The sequence below is a fragment of the Ranitomeya variabilis genome, chromosome 2 (assembly GCF_051348905.1).
Source record: "Ranitomeya variabilis isolate aRanVar5 chromosome 2, aRanVar5.hap1, whole genome shotgun sequence".
NCBI lineage: Eukaryota > Metazoa > Chordata > Amphibia > Anura > Dendrobatidae > Ranitomeya > Ranitomeya variabilis.
The window spans coordinates 992,114,283-992,135,946 of NC_135233.1; the positions used below are offsets into that span (position 1 = coordinate 992,114,283).

The window sequence follows — 21,664 nt, forward strand, 5'->3', positions numbered from 1 at the left end:
GCAAACTTTTAACACTGATTACACAAGAACCACAAGACGGATTTCTTCACCCCAGGTATCATTTTAATCTATTTAACACTGCCAACCTGACAGTGTCTGTAGTTTACTTAGCAAAATCCTGCTGACGGGTTCACTTTAAGGGTCGACTATATTATATAATATCCCATTCCATCATGTCATGTAACATGGATCGAGCTTCTGGTCAGTTTATCTCTATATTTTCAAGTAGAAGAAAATAGTCACAATGACAAACTACCTTACAGATGTGCCAACAAGAAATATACCATTCTATTGCAATCCAGTACCATGGTGCCCTAGCTATATACTGTATGTAGTGTAAGTTCTAATAATTAGAATGGCACACTATGTAAATAGTATCGCGCACCATGGCACTGAATGTAAGTAGAGTAGCATGCCGTCTGTAATGTTGGCACTTCCTACTTCAGTATTTTAGGGCATCGGTGTGATGTATTAATGGAACTATGCACAAACAGTTATATTTAGTAAACCCAATCCTTTTCATGGTTGCAGACTGTCTTAAGTGATGCACCACGCAATTCCACAGGGAGTAGTTTTATCATTTCAGCCCTCATAGGTAGTGTGCGTAATTGGACAACCTATTAAAGCACCGCGTCAGCATTTTTCTTAATTTTACCACTGGAGCTGTGTCATTAATCTAAGTCCCCTGCCCCTAGTATTATATTCACCAGCCATAATCTTTCTCTGCTATCAGAGCCGCGCTAGTCGGTCTTCTGCAGGTTGTGATCTGCCGGATGGCTCAAGCGTTTGCTTCGCGATCTAAGTCACAGCTCCAAGTAAGTCTTTGATAGCAAAAGCGAGGCCTCATATACTTACATTGAGAGCTTGTGACTGTTACCTTTGACTTCTGGTCAGTCAGAAGTTGCAATCACAAGATGGTGGAGCAGGACCGGTGCGGTGCCGGGAAGAGCTGAGGGCAGCGGCTGATGAGTATAAAACTAGGGTCAAGGACCCTATTCAATGACCTTAGTGACACCACTTAGGGTGACACACCTAGGGTCAAGGAACTTAGTGACACCACTCCAGTATTAAATTAAAAAAAAAGCTCCAGTGGTGCTTTATGGTATCATGCATACTTATGCCTTTGCTTTAATAACTCAGTCATTGTGACAGGTTCCCTAAAAATGCCAAAATTGCTTAAAATTATGGTAGGGAATAAGATAAAAGAAGAAGGTAAAAACTCTGGCTTTATTTGACTATTAGATAACTGTTATCACTGAGCCTTGCTTAATAAATCATCACTGAACCGTTCCAATGCCCGTGTTCAATGACACAGAAGAGCATGGAGTTTGCAGTCTCTATTCCCCCATCTGTTATAAGGAATGCAGAGCATATGTAGAGATGTTCTGTTCCTCTGCAGCAGTCAGATTTTGATGCATACCATCTTATCTGTCTAATTGATATAAAAATAGTTCAGAGTTTTGGCATCTTATATTTATAGTGCAACTCCCTCTTTTCCTGTCAAAGTCATCACCCACACATTTTCTTCATGTATCTCATTATAATCTCTAAGCTATAAAACTCTGATGACTTGGATACGAATTATTGACTGACAATGACACACACTCATAGGCTAAAGACACTTATAGGAGATGAACAACTATAGGGAGTTTTTTTTACTTAAAGAGGACCTTTGTCAAGTTCCCAAAAACGACACGTTCATGAAAATGGTACCCAAAAATAGGGGACTGTTCTTGTAGTTACTAAGTTACACTCGTGTCATCAAGCATGAGCATCGCGCTCTGGTCAATTTAAAGCCCTGTAGAATTCCTGCGGCCCACACCCTATAGGCACTGTGGGTTGGCCGACGGTGCCCAACCCCCCGGCTTTGGGCAGAGGAGGGGTGATATGTAGGAAAGCCAGACAGGCAAGTGTTAAATCCTAGCATTCCAGGTCCTGATTAGGTGCATCTGAATAGCCATGACTAGAACCAGTCCATGTATTCACTGGTCAGTCAGCTAGTGAAGCTGTGCAGAGTGGAACTGGACGGAGAGAAACCAGAATCTGCACAGGTCGTGTGAATCAAACCGCAATTATCACTGGTTGATGTGGATGATAGCTGTTTTGTGTGACCAAACTGGGACTAGCTCAGTGGTATCTGAGTAGCCGGGGGCTGTATGGTTTAGTTAGTGCCTGGACAAGGCTAGGAATTTTATGTTTATGGTTTTGTGTTGGTGCTGTGCTACTAGTCAAAATAAACACTATTCCGTGTGTGATATATAAAAAAAAAACCTTTGTGTTCCAAGCGGCTATCCAAGAGTGAACCTTTACACAATTCATGCAAAATGGAGTACGATCGTTAGGCTAGCGACAACCAAATAAGGAAGGGGGTACAGTATTTAGGAGGTAGGTAAAGAAGTAAGATCTAAGTATGTCTAACTTGAAAGTTAGGGGTGAAGAGAAGCACGGAGACTGGGAATATCAATAAAATCGAGCCAAGGTTGCCAAGTTTTTATTAAGAGCCCCATCGAAACTTAAAGATGGCATTTTTTGACCCTTTAGAGTGCTTATTTTTGCTTCCATAGTTTCCAGATTAGTTTCTAAATGGACCATATTTTAGGTGTGGCTTTTCATAGCTTCTATCATAGTTTATCAAATAATAATTAAAAAAGAAAATCATGTGTCTAAAATAGAATAAAAAAACAACAACTGCACACTTTAAAAAAACACATGAAAGTATTGTCTTTTTTTCAATTAAACAAATTACTACAAAAAAAAGTGCGGACATGCCAAAATGTGCCAGAATTCTGGAGACATTTTTCTATTTAAGACGTAACAGAATTCTGAGATGCACTAAATTATACTAAAATTGGGGCACAAAAAAATGATTTAAAGTTCACTAAGGAGGTGGTGTAAAGTTAGACTAGATCATCTAAAGATTTTACAAATTTATTATCCAGCAGGAGCTACTTTTTGATTTCAGCGCTATTTTAAAATGCCTAATTGTTAGTAAATCCACCCCTATATAGGAAGCCTAATTCATTCTTTCATTGCCTGCGACAGGTGAGGGCTGCATTGCACTCCGAATGGAAGATCCTCAACAAAAACAGTTCCCATTCTTCACCCTTCTGACACATCATGGAGAGGATACGGGTCAATTTCAGGGAGAAATCTGTCTGCATGCATCCTCTGGAAAACAGAGAGAGAAGCTATATGGTAAATCAGGCAGGATAATCAATTACAAAAAAAGTATATAAGATTTAGTTATAATATAATCTATGAATATCATCATTTTTAATCTGAAGTTTTTTGAAATTGCAGATTATCATGCAGCTTTGATGGAAAAACATGGAAGATTTTTGTTTGCTTATATGATACTAGATTAAAAAAAATACTTTTTTACTATTCACTGATTTTTTTATGCTTTTGAAAGTCCTACAGTTTATTACAAATTATACTTTGTTAATATTTGTGTCTTAGATTTTGTGAAGATTGAGAAAGATGAAACTGTAGCACAAAAGCATCAAATAAAAGCACAATGCAGCCAGCAATGGGAACAAGCATCCAGGTAATAACAAAGTGTTATAATCTATTCTTACATACTACAGTAAGGATATTGCAGATAATTATTATGTTATTTAGCAAAATTAGAGATGGAATAACCCAAAAGTCCATGTTACTGTTCGGGTTCGGGAGCCCGAACAAAGCTTGTTCAAAAGTTACAGCCAATCAACAAGCTTTCGTATGTGGGCACTTCCGTCTCAATCATTGCCATGTCAACTTTTGGCATGGCTGTGATTGGCTGACACACTGAATGTAAAAAAAAATAAAAATATGGGGTCTCTTCTATTTTTGATACCCAGCACAGGCAAAGCCGACTTCTGCGGGCTTCAGCCCCCAGCTGTCAGCTTTATCTTGGCTGGTTATCAAAAGTATAGGGGTCTCCATGCAGTTTTTTCTTAATTATTTCAATAAATAATTAAAAAGAATGTCATGGGGTCCCCCCATTTGTGATAACCAGTCAAGCTACAGCAGATAGCTGGGGGCTGGTATTCTCAGATCAGACTGGGAAGGGGCCATTGATATTGGCTTTCCCCAGCCTAAAAATAGCAGCCCGCAGCTGCCCCAGAAGAGGTGCATCTACAGTATTATGGTGCAGTGGCAAAATAAGGGGTTAGTAATGGAGAAGCATCTATTTGACACCCCCTTTACTAACCCCATAGTCAAAAGTAATAGACACATGCAGAGAAAAGTCCTTTAATTGAAAAAACACTCACTCACAATAACCCTCTTCTACCCATTTATTAACAAGAAAATGAAAATAAAAAATGACAGTATTCCTCATCTGTCCACAGATAATCCATATGTCCCATGATGTGCTCCAACACTGCTACATCTGGATGGATTGCCAAGCAGTGGCATGATGTGACCACTGAACCATGCATCCAGGATACACTGAGCTCAGCGTAATAATGCGGCTGCGTGTGACCAGTGGTGACATCTTTAAGGTTTCTGCCAGTCACACACAGCCGCGTTCCCAAGCTTAGCTCAGTGTGTCCTGGATGCAAGGCTAAGCAGTAACATCATGCCACCGCTCAGCAATGCATCCAGATGTAGCAGAGTTGGAGAACGTTGTGGCCATATGGATTATCGGTGGACAGGTGAGGAATTCTGTGATTTTTCTATTTTTACATTAATATATGGGTAAAAGAGGGTAATTGTGGGAAAGTGTTTTTTCAATTAAAAGACTTTTATGTGTGTCTTTCTTACTCTTGATTATAGGGTTAGTAATGGGGGAATCTGATAGATGCCTCTCCATTACTAAGCCCTGGGCTTGATGTCAACGGACATTACAAAGCTAACATGAACTCCAAAATTATTACCCCACTTGCCACTGCACCAGGGCAAGTGGGAAGAGTGGGGCACAGTGCCAGAATTGGCGCACCTAATAGATGAACCTTTTCTGGGGTGGCAGCGGGCTTCTATTTTTAGGCTGGAGAGGGCTAATATCTATGGCCCCTTCCCAGTCTGAGAATACCAGCCCTTAGCTGTCTGCTTTAGCTGGTTATCAAAAATGGGGCGGACACCACCCCGTTTTATTATATTATTTGATTAAATATTTAAAAAAAACACATGGGACCCCTCTATTTTGGATAACCAGCCAAGATAAAGCTGACAGCTGGGGGCTGCAGCCCGCAGCTGTCAGCTTATCTGTGCTGGTTATCAAGAGTAAAGGGAACTACGCGCCATTTCGTTCTTAAATTTATTTAACCAATCAATACATGTACAGTAAGCTACAACCACACTGCACTAATTATACCACTGACAATGTAATACTATGGACAGGCACAGTTGGTGAATACTCTCATCAGCTTCATCTGCTGGTGCTGCTTCACCTGCTGCAATAACCTTATCATCGCCGGTCAACGCTGCAGGCTCACACGCTGTGTGACCATCGGTAATGTGAACGTTTACCGCCTGTCACACAGATGACAGCGTGTGAAACGTTGGATGTTCAGGCCCGCCATTCACTTGATTGGGGTTCGGGTTCTGTTCTGATACCCAAACCAAACTTTTTCTTAACCTGACTGACCAGAACATCCACGGGTCTTCCCAACACTAATCACCATTACATGATACACAAAAGTAAAGTTGTTCTGTAGAAAGTACTGACATTTTATGGTCAGAGGGGGTTGTTTACACCAAAAAACTGGTGTAAATTGAACTTCATAAAGTTGATAATTACCCAAAAAAGTATAATTGTGCAAAAGATTGACATTTTGCAGCAGGCTCTCTAAAAGTTCCCAATGGGGCTACGCGCTAATTGGCAGTTGGTTGTGGTCTACCTGCCCGTGTTGCGCTACGATGATCTCTCCCAGCTCAGAGCAGTCACAGACCGCTCCTAACAGCAATTCTCCTGCTTGATATGATATCACACCAACAGAGCAGTTTCTTCTCTTCAAATAAATTTGCCACATTTTCCTCCAATGATCAGTTTCTTTTTTAAGACTGTCATATGAAACAATAGTCTTAAATGGGTTGTCTGGGACTTTAACATTGATAGCCTATTCTTAGGGCTCGTGCACATAGCCATATTTTCAATCCAAGTGTGATCCATCAAAACGTTAGATCACACTCGGGCCAATGTTACTCTATGAGGCCATGCACATGTCCGATTTTCACGAGCTGACACAATTGAGAAGATGGAGAAATCGAATCACACTCTGATCACACTCTGATCAGGTGTGATCAGAGTGCGATTAGCACATTTGGACCCCAGCCTTAGTATTGGTGATCAATATCTTATCGTTGGGAGTACGACACCTGGCACCTCCATTGATCAGCTGTTCCCGACACTGATGCACAGCTCCATCAGTTGTCTAGTGGTCGCAGCTGGGTACTGCATTTCCGGACTCTGGGCAAATTAATAGGGGGTAGATGTGCAGTACCTGTCCACGGCCACTATTTTCTTGATGGATATGTGCTGGTCAGCTCTGTAACTGCGCAATTCTGTTTTTTTCATTGCGTTTTTGACACTGCATTTTTCGTCTTGTTTTTTAAAAAAGTGGGGTTGTTTTTTATACTTCCTGGTATCTGGCTTTGACTACTTTATTCCTATAGTTATGTGGGAATTACATGCATTTTTGATTATTCATTATTCTTTTTTTTATCTGTAAATTTTCCACATCTAATGCAATGCAAAAAAATCTGCACATACAACTCCGCGTACTCACAAGAGAGATTGATGTTGCGGATTTGAATCTCGCACCGCAGGTCAGTTTACTCTGAGTACAAAAAGAGCACAGTGGGCATGAGGTTTATATAAATCCCATCCGCTTTGCTGGAACTGTAAGACGCTGCGTTTCTGATGCAGCAAAAATATGCAGCGCCAAAACGTACCAAAAGCTCTTCGTGGGCACGCAGCCTAAAAGAGGATTTTCTGGTCACGTTCCACTATATTATTTCTTGCATGATTTTCACAGTCTTTTATTGCTGTCAAAACTACCAGAACCCCTAAGGAACACATTAAAGGCATCAGTGTCTATTGGCATTTGTGTGAAAAAAAGATTACTCCCAGTGGTTATAACTCTGTTATGTACCAAAAGTATTTTTGTGGCTGCGCTGTTATAAATGTAATCTGTGATGCCAGTGTAAAGAATGCATTTATATAATTAATATTGGTTATCAAGTCCATTCACTAAATATTTCTTTAAAAAAAAGTCTGCTAAGTCTACTCTATTCTTCTGGATTGCAGGAGTGGGAAAGGCTTTGCGCGAGTGCGAGGTGCTCCACTGTGCTCGCCAGAGGCATTAAGCAGGTATTCTTCTATTTAGAACTGGCGATATTACCATCCACTGCCAATGTAGTGGGAAGAGGGCAGTTCTGTAGAAAAGTTGTTAACCTTTCTCCTGAAAGTTGTGTGTACACACAAGATGTATGTCAGCTGAATCTAATCATTTTGTTAAGGTTAACCATCCATCGTAATGTACGGGGGGGGGGGGGCAAAATAAGTTAATTCATTTCTAAAGGTGCTATTGACATGAAATTCTCCGCAGATGTCGGTAACAACCCATCCAATCCACACAGGCAAAGAAATCTAACCATAGTTGTCTATAACTTAAGTTATAAATTAAGTTATCTGTAATAATGAGAAATTATGCAGGGAAAAAATATTAACACTTGAAGAAAATCTATCAGTAATTAGAAAGCAATCCTGCCACTTAGTGAAAAATAATATCAGCTGGTTCAACTGATGGCCTATAAAAAGGTGTCTCATTACCAAGGTGCCACACAAGAAACATCTAATGATGGGTAAAATCAGTGAACTGTCTCAAGACCTTTACCACCTTATTATTGCAAAGCACACTGATGGCATTGGTTATAGAAGAATTTCTAAACTACTGAAGATTCCAGTGAGCACTTTTGAGGCCATAATCCAGAAGTGGAAAAACATAATTTCACCATAAACCAGCAACAATCAGGTGTTCCTTGTAAGATTTCAGACAGAGGAGTGAAAAGAATCATTAAAGTTGTCCAAGAGCTAAGGACAACCAGTGGAGAGCTACAGTAAGACCTGGAATCAGCAGGTACAATTGTTTCAAACAAAACTATAAGTAATGCACTCAACCTCTATGTTCTGTGTGCACATTCACCATGTAAGACTCCATTGTTGTACAATATGCATGTTCAAGCGCGTTTAAAGTGTGTTCAACAACATTTAGACAAGTCTGTGAAATACTGGGAGAATATAATCTGGTCAGATGACATCAAAATTGAACTCTTCAGATGCCATAAAACACGCCATGTTTGGAGGCCAAAAGGCACCGTATATCACCCCACAAAACACCATACCAACATTGAAGTTCGGAGGTTTGAATATCATGGCATGGGGCTATTTTTCAGCACTGGCAAACTTCATATTAGAGGAAGGATGAAAGGACAAATGTACCAAAACATTCCTGGAAAAAAAAACAATATTATCAAATTCACAGAATGAAAGAACATTTAATAAGCTAGAGACATATTGTTATATGAAACATATGATCTTCCATTAATATTTTCTCAGTGGAAATATTGCAATCACACCAAACACTAAGCAAACTTCCCAATAGTATAGAACCTACAAGGATAAGATTGGAGCACTGAATTAAAAAAATATACTTTTATTAAAGTTAATAAATTACATGAAGTAACACTAGAAATAGCCTCTTTTGTGTATTTCTATTGTTATTTCATGTAATTTATTACCTTTAATAAAAATATATTTTATTGAATTCAGTGCTCCAATCTTATCCTTGTAGGTTCTATATTCTTGAAAAAATCTGCTGTCATCTAGAAGGATGATGAAGATGAAATGAGGGTAGACATTTCAGCACGACAATGATCCCAAACATTCAGCCAAGGAAACTCATTTAGTTTTAGAGAAAGAAAATAAATCTGGTAGAATAACCCGGCCAATCACCTGACCTGTATCCATTAGAAACTTTTTGGAAGGAACTAAAGCTCAGAGTTCATAGAAGGAGCCCACGGGAAATTCAGGATCTGAAGAGTGTGTGTGTGTAAGAATGGGCCAAAATCACATCTGAGCAATGTATGCAACTAGTTTCTCTATATATGAGACGTCTTGAAGCGGTCATCACCAACAAAGGCTTTTGTACGCAGTATTATTTAAATTTCAGTAAATGTATTCAAAACTTTTTCCCTGTCATTTCTCATTATTAAACATAACCTAATTTACTCACATCTGTGGTGTGATTTCTTTGCTTGTGTGGATTGGATAATTGGATAGGATGTTACCAACATCTGGTGAGAATTTCATGTCAATATCACCTTTGGAAATATATTTACTTAGAAAATTGGTGACGTGTTTAATACTTGTTTCACCCGCTGTATATTGGGATGTCCCAACTTTCCCCATAAGCAGATGATGGAGGCAAATAAGGATTGTGCATATCAGATTTCAACATGCGCAATCCTTTGTTCTCATGAGAAGCCAGTGGTGTCTGCTAGCGTGTTATAGCCCTCTCATAAGAATGTTCAGCCAAGATTAGTTCACACGTACAGGAGGGCATTGAGGAACAATTCTTAACAGAATAACAGCTATAATTTATGGCCACCCTAAGATTCACACAGTGCTATTTTCACACAGTACATGACGTGTTTTTAATGTGTTTTACTGATGCGTTTTATCAAGACCAAAGTCAGCGCAGCCGTCTACCAGAAAATTTTAGAGCACTTCATGCTTCCCTCTGCCGACAAGCTTTTTGGAGATGGAAATGTCATTCTCCAGCAGGACTTGGCACCTGTCCACACTGACAAAAGTACCAATACCTGGTTTAAATTGGCCAGCAAACTCGCCTGACTTTAACCCCCATACAGAATCTATGGGGTATTGTCAATGACACCAGACCCAACAACACAAACGAGCTGAAGGCTGCTATCAAAGCAACCTGGGCTTCCATAACCCCTCAGCAGTGCCACAGGCTGATCACCTCCATGCCAGGTCGCATTGATGCCGTAATTGATGCCAAAGGAGCCCTGACCAAGTATTGAGTGCATTTACTAAACATACATTTCAGTAGGCCAACATTTCGGATTTTAAAATCATTTTTCAAGCTGGTGAATTCAAGTATTCTAATTTACTGCAATAATGTCTTTTGGGTTTTCATTGGCTGTAAGCCATAATCATCAACATTAACAGAAATAAACACTTGAAATAGATCACACTGTTTGACTCTATATAATATATGAGATTCACTTTTTGTATTGAAGAACTAAAATAAATTACTGTAACTTTTTAATGATATTCTAATTTAGTGAGAAGCACTTGTACTACATACTCATTTTTCGCTTCATTGGCTACCGGGAGGAAGGTTTATCTCTGCTAAAACCATTTTATAGACAGGACCTTTTTTTGCTGTGACCACCATATTATCCTAATTCCAAGCACTCCGAAGTGTGGGATGTTTCACAGAATAGATTCTTTGTAAATGGATTTACTCATAGGGAGTAATATAGAGAACAATTTACTTGCTTTCTCACAGTAAGGGTCAGTACACATGAGCATATAAAAAATCGTTCAGTTTCATTAAAAAAAAAAAAATAGGACTTTTTTTCTTACTTGTCACCCGTGTGCAGTCCTTATACAATCCGTTTTATACGTCATTTTAAATCATTAAATTATTATACATCATTAAGTTATTATGTCCTATGTTTCAGAACTTCAATGAATCAGTAAAAATCGGATTTTAAACTGTGACTCTATATGGCATCCGAATTTTTCTTATGCACCCATAGACTTGAATGGGTGAGTCTCATCTGATTTATGGAAGAAACTGGTGCATGCTGCAATTTTTTTTTTACACACAGATTTGGTCAGGGAAAATAATTGCTCATCTGCACTGCCCCATTGAATAACATTGGTACAAGTGCTGTACATTTTTTTTCATACAATAGCATTCGGAGACAAAAACGGTTTTATGAACGAGCTCAAATGCAGATAACAGTATAAGGACAATAAAGCTACTTTACACCATCTTATATAACCCATACAGCCCCAGTGTAAAAAAAAAAGAAAAAAACTAAAAAAAAATCATTCTTCTACACTGCCAGAGTAGCATTATATACAAAAATTCATAAAACGACAAAATACATTAAAGTTTCAAAAAGTTAGGTGAAGGGTATCCCTTTATTTTTGGATGATGTAACATTTGTATAGGAAATATGTTTAAAGGGAATCTGTCAGCAGGTTTTTGCTATGTAATCTGAACACAGCAGGAGTTAATGGCTGAGACACAGAATTCCGGGAGGTGTCACTTGTTAAAGTTGTTTAATAACTGTGAAGCATTTATCACTGAGGGTTCTGTTATGGTTCTCAATGGCAAGAGAACATAGCCCAGCATACATAGGAACTAGCTCTTGGAAGGATGGAAACTTAAACTGACCATGAACTAAACCTGCCGCACAACTAACAGTAGCCGGGTAGCGTAGCCTGCGTTTTATCCCTAGACGCCCAGCGCCGGCCGGAGGACTAACTAATCCTGGCAGAGGAAAATATAGTCCTGGCTCACCTCTAGAGAAATTTCCCCGAAAGGCAGACAGAGGCCCCCACATATATTGGCGGTGATTTAAGATGAAAATGACAAACGTAGTATGAAAATAGGTTTAGCAAAATCGAGGTCCACTTACTAGATAGCAGGAAGACAGAAAGGGTACTTTCATGGTCAGCTGAAAACCCTATCAATACACCATCCTGAAATTACTTTAAGACTCTAGTATTAACTCATAACATCAGAGTGGCAATTTCAGATCACAAGAGCTTTCCAGACACAGAAACGAAACTGCAGCTGTGAACTGTAACAAAATGCAAAAAACAAACAAGGACAAAAGTCCGACTTAGCTGGAAGTTGTCTGGAAGCAGGAACATGCACAGAAAGGCTTCTGATTACAATGTTGACCGGCATGGAAGTGACAGAGGAGCAAGGTTAAATAGCGACTCCCACATCCTGATGGGAACAGGTGAACAGAGGGGATGATGCACACAAGTTCAATTCCACCAGTGGCCACCGGGGGAGCCCAAAATCCAATTTCACAACAGTACTCCCCCCCTCAAGGAGGGGGCACCGAACCCTCACCAGAACCACCAGGGCGATCAGGATGAGCCCTATGAAAGGCACGGACCAGATCGGAGGCATGAACATCAGAGGCAGTCACCCAAGAATTATCCTCCTGACCGTATCCCTTCCATTTGACCAGATACTGGAGTTTCCGTCTGGAAACACGGGAGTCCAAGATTTTTTCCACAACGTACTCCAACTCGCCCTCAACCAACACCGGAGCAGGAGGCTCAACGGAAGGCACAACCGGTACCTCATACCTGCGCAACAATGACCGATGAAAAACATTATGAATAGAAAAAGATGCAGGGAGGTCCAAACGGAAGGACACAGGGTTAAGAATCTCCAATATCTTGTACGGGCCGATGAACCGAGGCTTAAACTTAGGAGAAGAAACCCTCATAGGGACAAAACGAGAAGACAACCACACCAAGTCCCCGACACAAAGCCGAGGACCAACCCGACGCCGGCGGTTGGCAAAAAGCTGAGTCTTCTCCTGGGACAACTTCAAATTGTCCACCACCTGCCCCCAAATCTGATGCAACCTCTCCACCACAGCATCCACTCCAGGACAATCCGAAGATTCCACCTGACCGGAGGAAAATCGAGGATGAAACCCCGAATTACAGAAAAAAGGAGACACCAAGGTGGCAGAGCTGGCCCGATTATTGAGGGCAAACTCCGCTAAAGGCAAAAAAGCAACCCAATCATCCTGATCTGCAGACACAAAACACCTCAAATATGTCTCCAAAGTCTGATTCGTCCGCTCGGTCTGGCCATTAGTCTGAGGATGGAAAGCAGACGAGAAAGACAAATCTATGCCCATCCTAGCACAGAATGCCCGCCAAAATCTAGACACGAATTGGGTTCCTCTGTCAGAAACGATATTCTCCGGAATACCATGCAAACGAACCACATTTTGAAAAAACAGAGGAACCAACTCGAAGAAGAAGGCAACTTAGGCAGGGGAACCAAATGGACCATCTTAGAGAAACGGTCACACACCACCCAGATGACAGACATCTTCTGAGAAACAGGAAGATCCGAAATAAAATCCATCCAGATGTGCGTCCAAGGCCTCTTCGGGATAGGCAAGGGCAACAACAATCCACTAGCCCGAGAACAACAAGGCTTGGCCCGAGCACAAACGTCACAAGACTGCACAAAGCCTCGTACATCTCGTGACAGGGAAGGCCACCAGAAGGACCTTGCCACCAAATCCCTGGTACCAAAGATTCCAGGATGACCTGCCAACGCAGAAGAATGAACCTCAGAAATGACTTTACTGGTCCAATCATCAGGAACAAACAGTCTACCAGGTGGGCAACGATCAGGTCTATCCGCCTGAAAATCCTGCAAGGCCCGCCGCAGGTCTGGAGAAACGGCAGACAATATCACTCCATCCTTAAGGATACCTGTAGGTTCAGAATTACCAGGGGAGTCAGGCTCAAAACTCCTAGAAAGGGCATCCGCCTTAACATTCTTAGAACCCGGTAGGTATGACACCACAAAATTAAACCGAGAGAAAAACAACGACCAGCGCGCCTGTCTAGGATTCAGGCGTCTGGCGGACTCAAGATAAATCAAATTCTTGTGGTCGGTCAATACCACCACCTGATGTCTAGCCCCCTCAAGCCAATGACGCCACTCCTCAAAAGCCCACTTCATGGCCAAAAGCTCCCGATTCCCAATATCATAATTCCGCTCGGCGGGCGAAAATTTACGAGAAAAAAAAGCACAAGGTTTCATCACGGAGCAGTCAGAACTTCTTTGCGACAAAACCGCCCCAGCTCCGATTTCAGAAGCGTCGACCTCAACCTGAAAAGGAAGAGCAACATCAGGCTGACGCAACACAGGGGCGGAAGAAAAGCGGCGCTTAAGCTCCCGAAAGGCCTCCACAGCAGCAGGGGACCAATCAGCAACATCAGCACCCTTCTTAGTCAAATCAGTCAATGGTTTAACAACATCAGAAAAACCAGCAATAAATCGACGATAAAAGTTAGCAAAGCCCAAAAATTTCTGAAGACTCTTAAGAGAAGAGGGTTGCGTCCAATCACAAATAGCCCGAACCTTGACAGGATCCATCTCGATGGAAGAGGGGGAAAAAATGTATCCCAAGAAGGAAATCTTTTGAACCCCAAAAACGCACTTAGAACCCTTCACACACAAGGAATTAGACCGCAAAACCTGAAAAACCCTCCTGACCTGCTGGACATGAGAGTCCCAGTCATCCGAAAAAATCAGAATATCATCCAGATACACGATCATAAATTTATCCAAATAATCACGGAAAATGTCATGCATAAAGGACTGAAAGACTGAAGGGGCATTTGAAAGGCCAAAAGGCATCACCAAATACTCAAAGTGGCCCTCGGGCGTATTAAATGCGGTTTTCCACTCATCCCCCTGCTTAATTCGCACCAAATTATACGCCCCACGGAGATCTATCTTAGAGAACCACTTGGCCCCCTTTATGCGAGCAAACAAATCAGTCAGCAGTGGCAACGGATATTGATATTTAACCGTGATTTTATTCAAAAGCCGATAATCAATACACGGCCTCAAAGAGCCATCTTTCTTAGACACAAAGAAAAAACCGGCTCCTAAGGGAGATGACGAAGGACGAATATGTCCCTTTTCCAAGGACTCCTTTATATATTCTCGCATAGCAGCATGTTCAGGCACAGACAGATTAAATAAACGACCCTTAGGGTATTTACTACCCGGAATCAAATCTATGGCACAATCGCACTCCCGGTGCGGAGGTAATGAACCAAGCTTAGGTTCTTCAAAAACGTCACGATAGTCAGACAAGAATTCAGGAATCTCAGAGGGAATAGTGACGAAATGGAAACCAAAGGTACGTCCCCATGCATCCCCTTACATCCCCAGCTTAACACAGACATAGCGTTCCAGTCGAGGACTGGGTTATGAGATTGCAGCCATGGCAATCCAAGCACCAACACATCATGTAGATTATACAGCACAAGAAAGCGAATAATCTCCTGATGATCCGGATTAATTCGCATAGTTACTTGTGTCCAGTATTGTGGTTTATTACTAGCCAATGGGGTGGAGTCAATCCCCTTCAGAGGTATAGGAGTTTCAAGAGGCTCTAAATCATACCCACAGCGTTTGGCAAAGGACCAATCCATAAGACTCAAAGCGGCGCCAGAGTCGACATAGGCATCCGCGGTAATAGATGATAAAGAACAAATCAGGGTCACAGATAGAATAAACTTAGACTGAAAAGTGCCAATTGAAACTGACTTATCAAGCTTCTTAGTACGCTTAGAGCATGCTGATATAACATGAGTTGAATCACCACAATAAAAGCACAACCCATTTTTTCGTCTAAAATTCTGCCGTTCGCTTCTGGACAGAATTCTATCACATTGCATATTCTCTGGCGTCTTCTCAGTAGACACCGCCAAATGGTGCACAGGTTTGCGCTCCCGCAGACGTCTATCGATCTGGATAGCCATTGTCATGGACTCATTCAGACCCGCAGGCACAGGGAACCCCACCATAACATCCTTAACGGCATCAGAGAGACCCTCTCTGAAATTCGCCGCCAGGGCGCACTCATTCCACTGAGTAAGCACAGACCATTTACGGAATTTTTGGCAGTATATTTCAACTTCATCTTGCCCCTGAGATAGGGACATCAAGGCCTTTTCCGCCTGAAGCTCTAAATGAGGTTCCTCATAAAGCAACCCCAAGGCCAGAAAAAACGCATCCACATTGAGCAACGCAGGATCCCCTGGAGCCAATGCAAAAGCCCAATCTTGAGGGTCGCCCCGGAGCAAGGAAATCACAATCCTGACCTGCTGAGCAGGATCTCCAGCAGAGCGAGATTTCAGGGACAAAAACAACTTGCAATTATTTTTGAAATTTTGAAAGCAAGATCTATTCCCTGAGAAAAATTCAGGCAAAGGAATTCTAGGTTCAGATATAGGAACATGAACAACAAAATCTTGTAAATTTTGAACTTTCGTGGTGAGATTATTCAAACCTGCAGCTAAACTCTGAATATCCATTTTAAACAGGTGAACACAGAGCCATTCCAGGATTAGAAGGAGAGAGAGAGAGGAAGGCTGCAATATAGGCAGACTTGCAAGTGATTCAATTGAAAGCACACTCAGAACTGAAGGAAAAAAAAAAAAAAAAAAAATTTTTTCAGCAGACTTCTTTTTTCTCTCCTTTCTCTGCCAATTAATTTAACCCTTTTTTGAGGCCGGTCAAACTGTTATGGTTCTCAATGGCAAGAGAACATAGCCCAGCATACATAGGAACTAGCTCTTGGAAGGATGGAAACTTAAACTGACCATGAACTAAACCTGCCGCACAACTAACAGTAGCCGGGTAGCGTAGCCTGCGTTTTATCCCTAGACGCCCAGCGCCGGCCGGAGGACTAACTAATCCTGGCAGAGGAAAATATAGTCCTGGCTCACCTCTAGAGAAATTTCCCCGAAAGGCAGACAGAGGCCCCCACATATATTGGCGGTGATTTAAGATGAAAATGACAAACGTAGTATGAAAATAGGTTTAGCAAAATCGAGGTCCGCTTACTAGATAGCAGGAAGACAGAAAGGGTACTTTCATGGTCAGCTGAAAACCCTATCAATACACCATCCTGAAATTACTTTAAGACTCTAGTATTAACTCATAACATCAGAGTGGCAATTTCAGATCACAAGAGCTTTCCAGACACAGAAACGAAACTGCAGCTGTGAACTGGAACAAAATGCAAAAAACAAACAAGGACAAAAGTCCGACTTAGCTGGAAGTTGTCTGGTAGCAGGAACATGCACAGAAAGGCTTCTGATTACAATGTTGACCGGCATGGAAGTGACAGAGGAGCAAGGTTAAATAGCGACTCCCACATCCTGATGGGAACAGGTGAACAGAGGGGATGATGCACACAAGTTCAATTCCACCAGTGGCCACCGGGGGAGCCCAAAATCCAATTTCACAACAGGGTTCTTTCACATTGCGTTCAGGCTCCCGTTCAGTGGCCCCGTCGGGACTGACGTCCAATCGCCACATAAAACGGGATTCGGACGTATGCGCCAAAAGGACCACAGACTATAATGGTTCCGGCAGAGCTAACGCCCCCACTGCCGGGCCTCATTTTCAGGAGTGAACACCTACTGGAGGCCAACACCCAGATGCAGTCTACTACTTCTGAGTTTCAGCTCCCAGTAGGCGTTCACTTCCAAAAATGATGCACGGCAGAGCACACATTCGCTCTGTTCAGCACCATTATAGTCTATGGTCCCGTTGAAGCACAAGTCCGAATCCCATTTTAAGGGTGGTTTGGACTCGAAAGCACCCTAAGAGATTAACGTTGCCTGACTACACTAGTCCAGCAACATCTGCTTTCCTTGTGATAAGCAGCTCACTGTCTATGGACTTTGTACATACAGAGCCTTTAGGGGGTGGGGTTAGCTTTCTCAGCTCTGCTGCATTCTAAATCTAAAGGGGTACATCGTTGGATTCAGCTTCTCTTTTCCTACATTACTCTGCTCTCAGGTGAGGTTGGAAAACCTGTTGACAGATTCCCTTTAATGTCTAGATATTTTTGTCTAAAGAGCTGAAAAAAGTATGAGAATGTGTAAGGAAGCAGGCAGGGAGAAGGGGCTGTCGGAAACCTCTGGCATCTTATCTTCTATGAGAACAAAGAACAAGGCATGAAAATTCAATATGCCCGATCCTTAGTAAGATAGTCATCTCCCAATAAGATCGGCAAATTTGGCAAACCTTTCACTTATGTGTATATGTATGTTGAGTCTTATGTTTATCCTGTTTTACTTACGATTTTGATAATGTTTTTATCTGTTTCCAGTACTGACCATATTCTTGCAGCCCAGGGCATAAGCAATCAGGTAAAACAAAGTCCTCCAAATACCCCCCAGGGATTTAAAGGAAACGAGCAACGAAGCAAGCCAAGTTCCCCAGTGATGGGTCGTGGAGACACACCAATCACACCCCCTGCTCGCTCTTCTACACCTAGTCAAAAGTTTGTACCTTGCAACAATCCTCGAGGAGCCCCGAATATTCGTCAGCAGGATTCCATGTAAGTGCTGTCAATAAATATCTTGAACAATGCCAGCTATAGATTCATAGATGTGATGGTGAGAGGAGAGGATTCTGCTAATAGCCTCTTTTTGGGAGAAAAAGAGATCCAGTATGAGGAAATCCAAGATGCGCATCCTGCGTTCTTCTTCAGAATCCCCCATCCCCACTAGTGCGAGTACTGTGGCCTCTTCATTGACTTTTACGTTGGGTCACACTTGCACAAGTTATTACTTTTTGCAATGGTTGTGCTTGGTATCACATCTTTGTTCCATTCTTCAGGCTATATTTACACAATTTTTCTGCTTTCTGCAGGTGTCTACACCAAAATATACAATAAGGGTATCTGTCCACGGTCAGGAAACCTTCAGTATTCGCTGCGGATTGGACGCTGCGTAAAATCTGCAGCATCCAATCCACAGCGTCCAGATGTTACAGCATAGTGGCAGCATCCGGCGGCCCTGGGTAACCGGACATGCGGTCCATCTCCGCAAGATAAATAACCCAGTCTATGAATACGATGCGGTGATTCCGCATGTGTTTAATGAACACATGCGGAATCACCGTGCGTACAACAGGGGGCAGCGCTTGGGCGGAGTATCCGCTGCGTCCAAAGTGCTGCCATTCCCCCCCAGTGGAAACATAGCCTAACAGTCTGATCATTGTGTTTTTGTTGGTTTTTTTTATGCGTCTTCACCTTTTTTATGACATGTTGGTGCATATTTGATGCAGCTTTTTTTTATGCATTTTTACGTTTTAAAGTGCTGGGATTCTACATTAAAAAAATCAATTACATTTTTATACATGCTTTTATTCAGACTCGTCAAAGAAGCCTATTGGAAAAAATGACTAAAAATACAAAAAACACACAAACAGCGGGCAGGAGCATTCATGATTTCACATCCACTTTTCTTAAACTGTTAAATGTAGCAGATTTTCTGTACAAAAAAAATGCAGCAGAAAAACAGCATTTACGCTACACATAGGAACATGGCCTCTGCATCAATTAGTTGATTGGTGGAGGTGCTATTTAAAGGGAATCTGTCTCCAGATTTTTGCTACCCGATCTGAGAGCAGCATAATGTAGGGACAGATACTCTATATCTATTATGTATCACTTACTGGGCTACTTGCATTCATGTTGATAAAATTGCTATTTATAAGCCTCAGATCTAGCAGTTCTCTGAATGTTGAGCTTTTTACCAATCTACCAATCAATGGTGGGGGTGGGCTTATACAGAGCTCAGGAATATGCTTGACTACCTGGCAGCAGGTTTACTAGTCCACGAGTGATAATTTTTTTTACTGATAAAACTATGATTTTATAAAAACTACAGAAAACAGCTCGGTAAGTGCCACACCACTGGAATCAGGGTCTCTGTCTCTACTTCATGCTGCTCTCAGATTAATTGGCAAAAACCTGGTGACAGATTCACTTTAACATTGAAAACTTAGGCTTGAGCATCTGCTTTAAAAGCTTGGATAACCCTTTTAATGGATGTCCAATAACTCCAGAACTCCAGCTATATTAATAAGAGATTGGGAAACCTACATGTTCTAAAATGTACCTAGAGACCCTGTATTCTGTGAGCCCAGGACTTTACCAAGAGGAACGTATATTATTTTTAAAACTGCGTTGATGTCTATTTAGCACAATTAACAACTGATTTATAAATAATCTATTAATGTCCACATTTTGTAGAATTATGTAGCTACTTTAGCTTTTTTTTTTATCTGCAGTCGCTCCGCAACTCAACCTGATGTAGCAGAAATGGTTGATAATCCTCTATATGGCCCAGTGAACAGCGGCTGCCAACAACCACCACCAGCCCAATGCCGACCACTTAAGCCACCTGAACCTGCTACTCGCACTACTCCTGCCATTCGTCAGCGATCTATGACTTATTCATCTTCAGATAAAAAACCCGTGGCTCCGGATAAAACTGCAGCAAAAAACATGGCCACTATTACCATCAACCGTCCTGAAGTAGCTCCATCTATATCCAAGCCTCGTCCTCCTCTTCCTTCAAAAATCCAGGGTGGCCGTGAGGGTCAGCACACTTAACCTTGTCATTCCTTGAAGCACAGTGGAATTTGAACAGATTCTGTATTTTGTCGAAATTATATTGCTGTTTTTGACACATTGCACTCTGAAAAACATTTTCAATATGTTTTTATTTTCCATTTTCAGTTCCATCACTGAAACCCATATATTATATTTTTGGCTAAAAGATGAAAGGGGTTATCTGGGCATCACATTTTTTTTATAGGTAATCAATATCAGATCAGCTGGGGTCTGAATGCCTTCACTCCGACTAATTAGCTATCTTAGCACTAGTGGTAGATGTACCTGGTTGTGGCTGCTACACATTAAGCTGTGGTCCACAACCTTTCTTACTGTGAGAGCCACATTCAGCTGAGAGGGTTGTGAGCCATATTCAGCTCTGAGAGAGGGTTGTGAGCCACGTTCAGCACTGAGAGAGGGTCGTGAGCTACATTCAGCTCTGAGAGAGGGCTGTGAGTAAGGGTACCGTCACACAGTACCATTTTGATCGCTACGACAGCACGATCCGTGACGTCGCAGCGATCGTATGAATATCGCTCCAGCGTCGTAGACTGCGGTCACACGTTGCAATCACGGCGCTGGAGCGATGCCGAAGTCCCCGGTAACCAGGGTAAACATCGGGTAACTAAGCGCAGGGCCGCGCTTAGTAACCCGATGTTTACCCTGGTTACCAGCGTAAACGTAAAAAAACAAACCGTACATACTCACCCGTCGGTGTCCTTCAGGTCCCTTGCCGTCTGCTTCCTGCTCTGAGTGCAGCCGTACAGTGAGAGCAGAGCGCAGCACCGCTGTGATCTGCTCTCACTTTCCGGCCGGCACTCAGAGCAGGAAGCAGACGGCAAGGGACCTGAAGGACACCGACGGGTGAGTATGTACGGTTTGTTTTTTTAACGTTTACGCTGGTAACCAGGGTAAACATCGGGTTACTAAGCGCGGCCCTGCGCTTAGTTACCCGATGTTTACCCTGGTTACAAGCGAAGACATCGCTGGATCGCTGTCACACACAACGATCCAGCGATGTCAGCGGGTGATCAAGCGACAAAAGAAAGTTCCAAACGATGTGCTACGACGTACGATTCTCAGCAGGGTGTCTGATCGCAGTAGCGTGTCAGACACAGCGATATCGTAACGATATCGCTAGAACGTCACGAATCGTACCGTCGTAGCGATGGAAATTTCAATGTGTGACGGTACCCTAACATTCAGCTCTGAGAGAGGGTAGTGAGTCATATTCAGCTTTGAGGGAGGGTTGTGAGTCACATTCAGCTTTGAGGGAGGGTTGTGAGCCACACTCAGCTCCAAAGGAGGGTTGTGAGCCATATTCAGCTGTGAGAGATGCTTGTGAGTCATATTCAGCTCTAAAAGAGGCTTGTGAGCCACATTCAACTCTTAGAGATGGTTGTGAACCACATTCAGCTCTGATAGA

The 21,664-nt window shown here is 42.1% G+C and overlaps 1 protein-coding gene across 2 annotated transcripts in view; it reads left to right on the top strand.

Moving 5' to 3' along the window:
- Positions 1-20,831, top strand: part of INPP5D (inositol polyphosphate-5-phosphatase D) — a 314,393-nt gene extending 293,562 nt beyond the window's left edge. The window contains exons 23-27 of one of the 2 annotated variants that reach the window (XM_077291049.1): positions 3,043-3,195; positions 3,460-3,547; positions 7,235-7,297; positions 17,944-18,174; positions 19,914-20,830. In XM_077291049.1, the coding sequence (XP_077147164.1) occupies positions 3,043-3,195; positions 3,460-3,547; positions 7,235-7,297; positions 17,944-18,174; positions 19,914-20,238 (860 nt within the window). In that variant the 3' untranslated portion in view covers positions 20,239-20,830. Of the gene's footprint in view, positions 1-3,042; positions 3,196-3,459; positions 3,548-7,234; positions 7,298-17,943; positions 18,175-19,913 lie in introns of both variants that reach the window. The other variant, XM_077291050.1, reaches the window with a different exon arrangement.
- Positions 20,832-21,664: the final 833 nt, after the last annotated feature.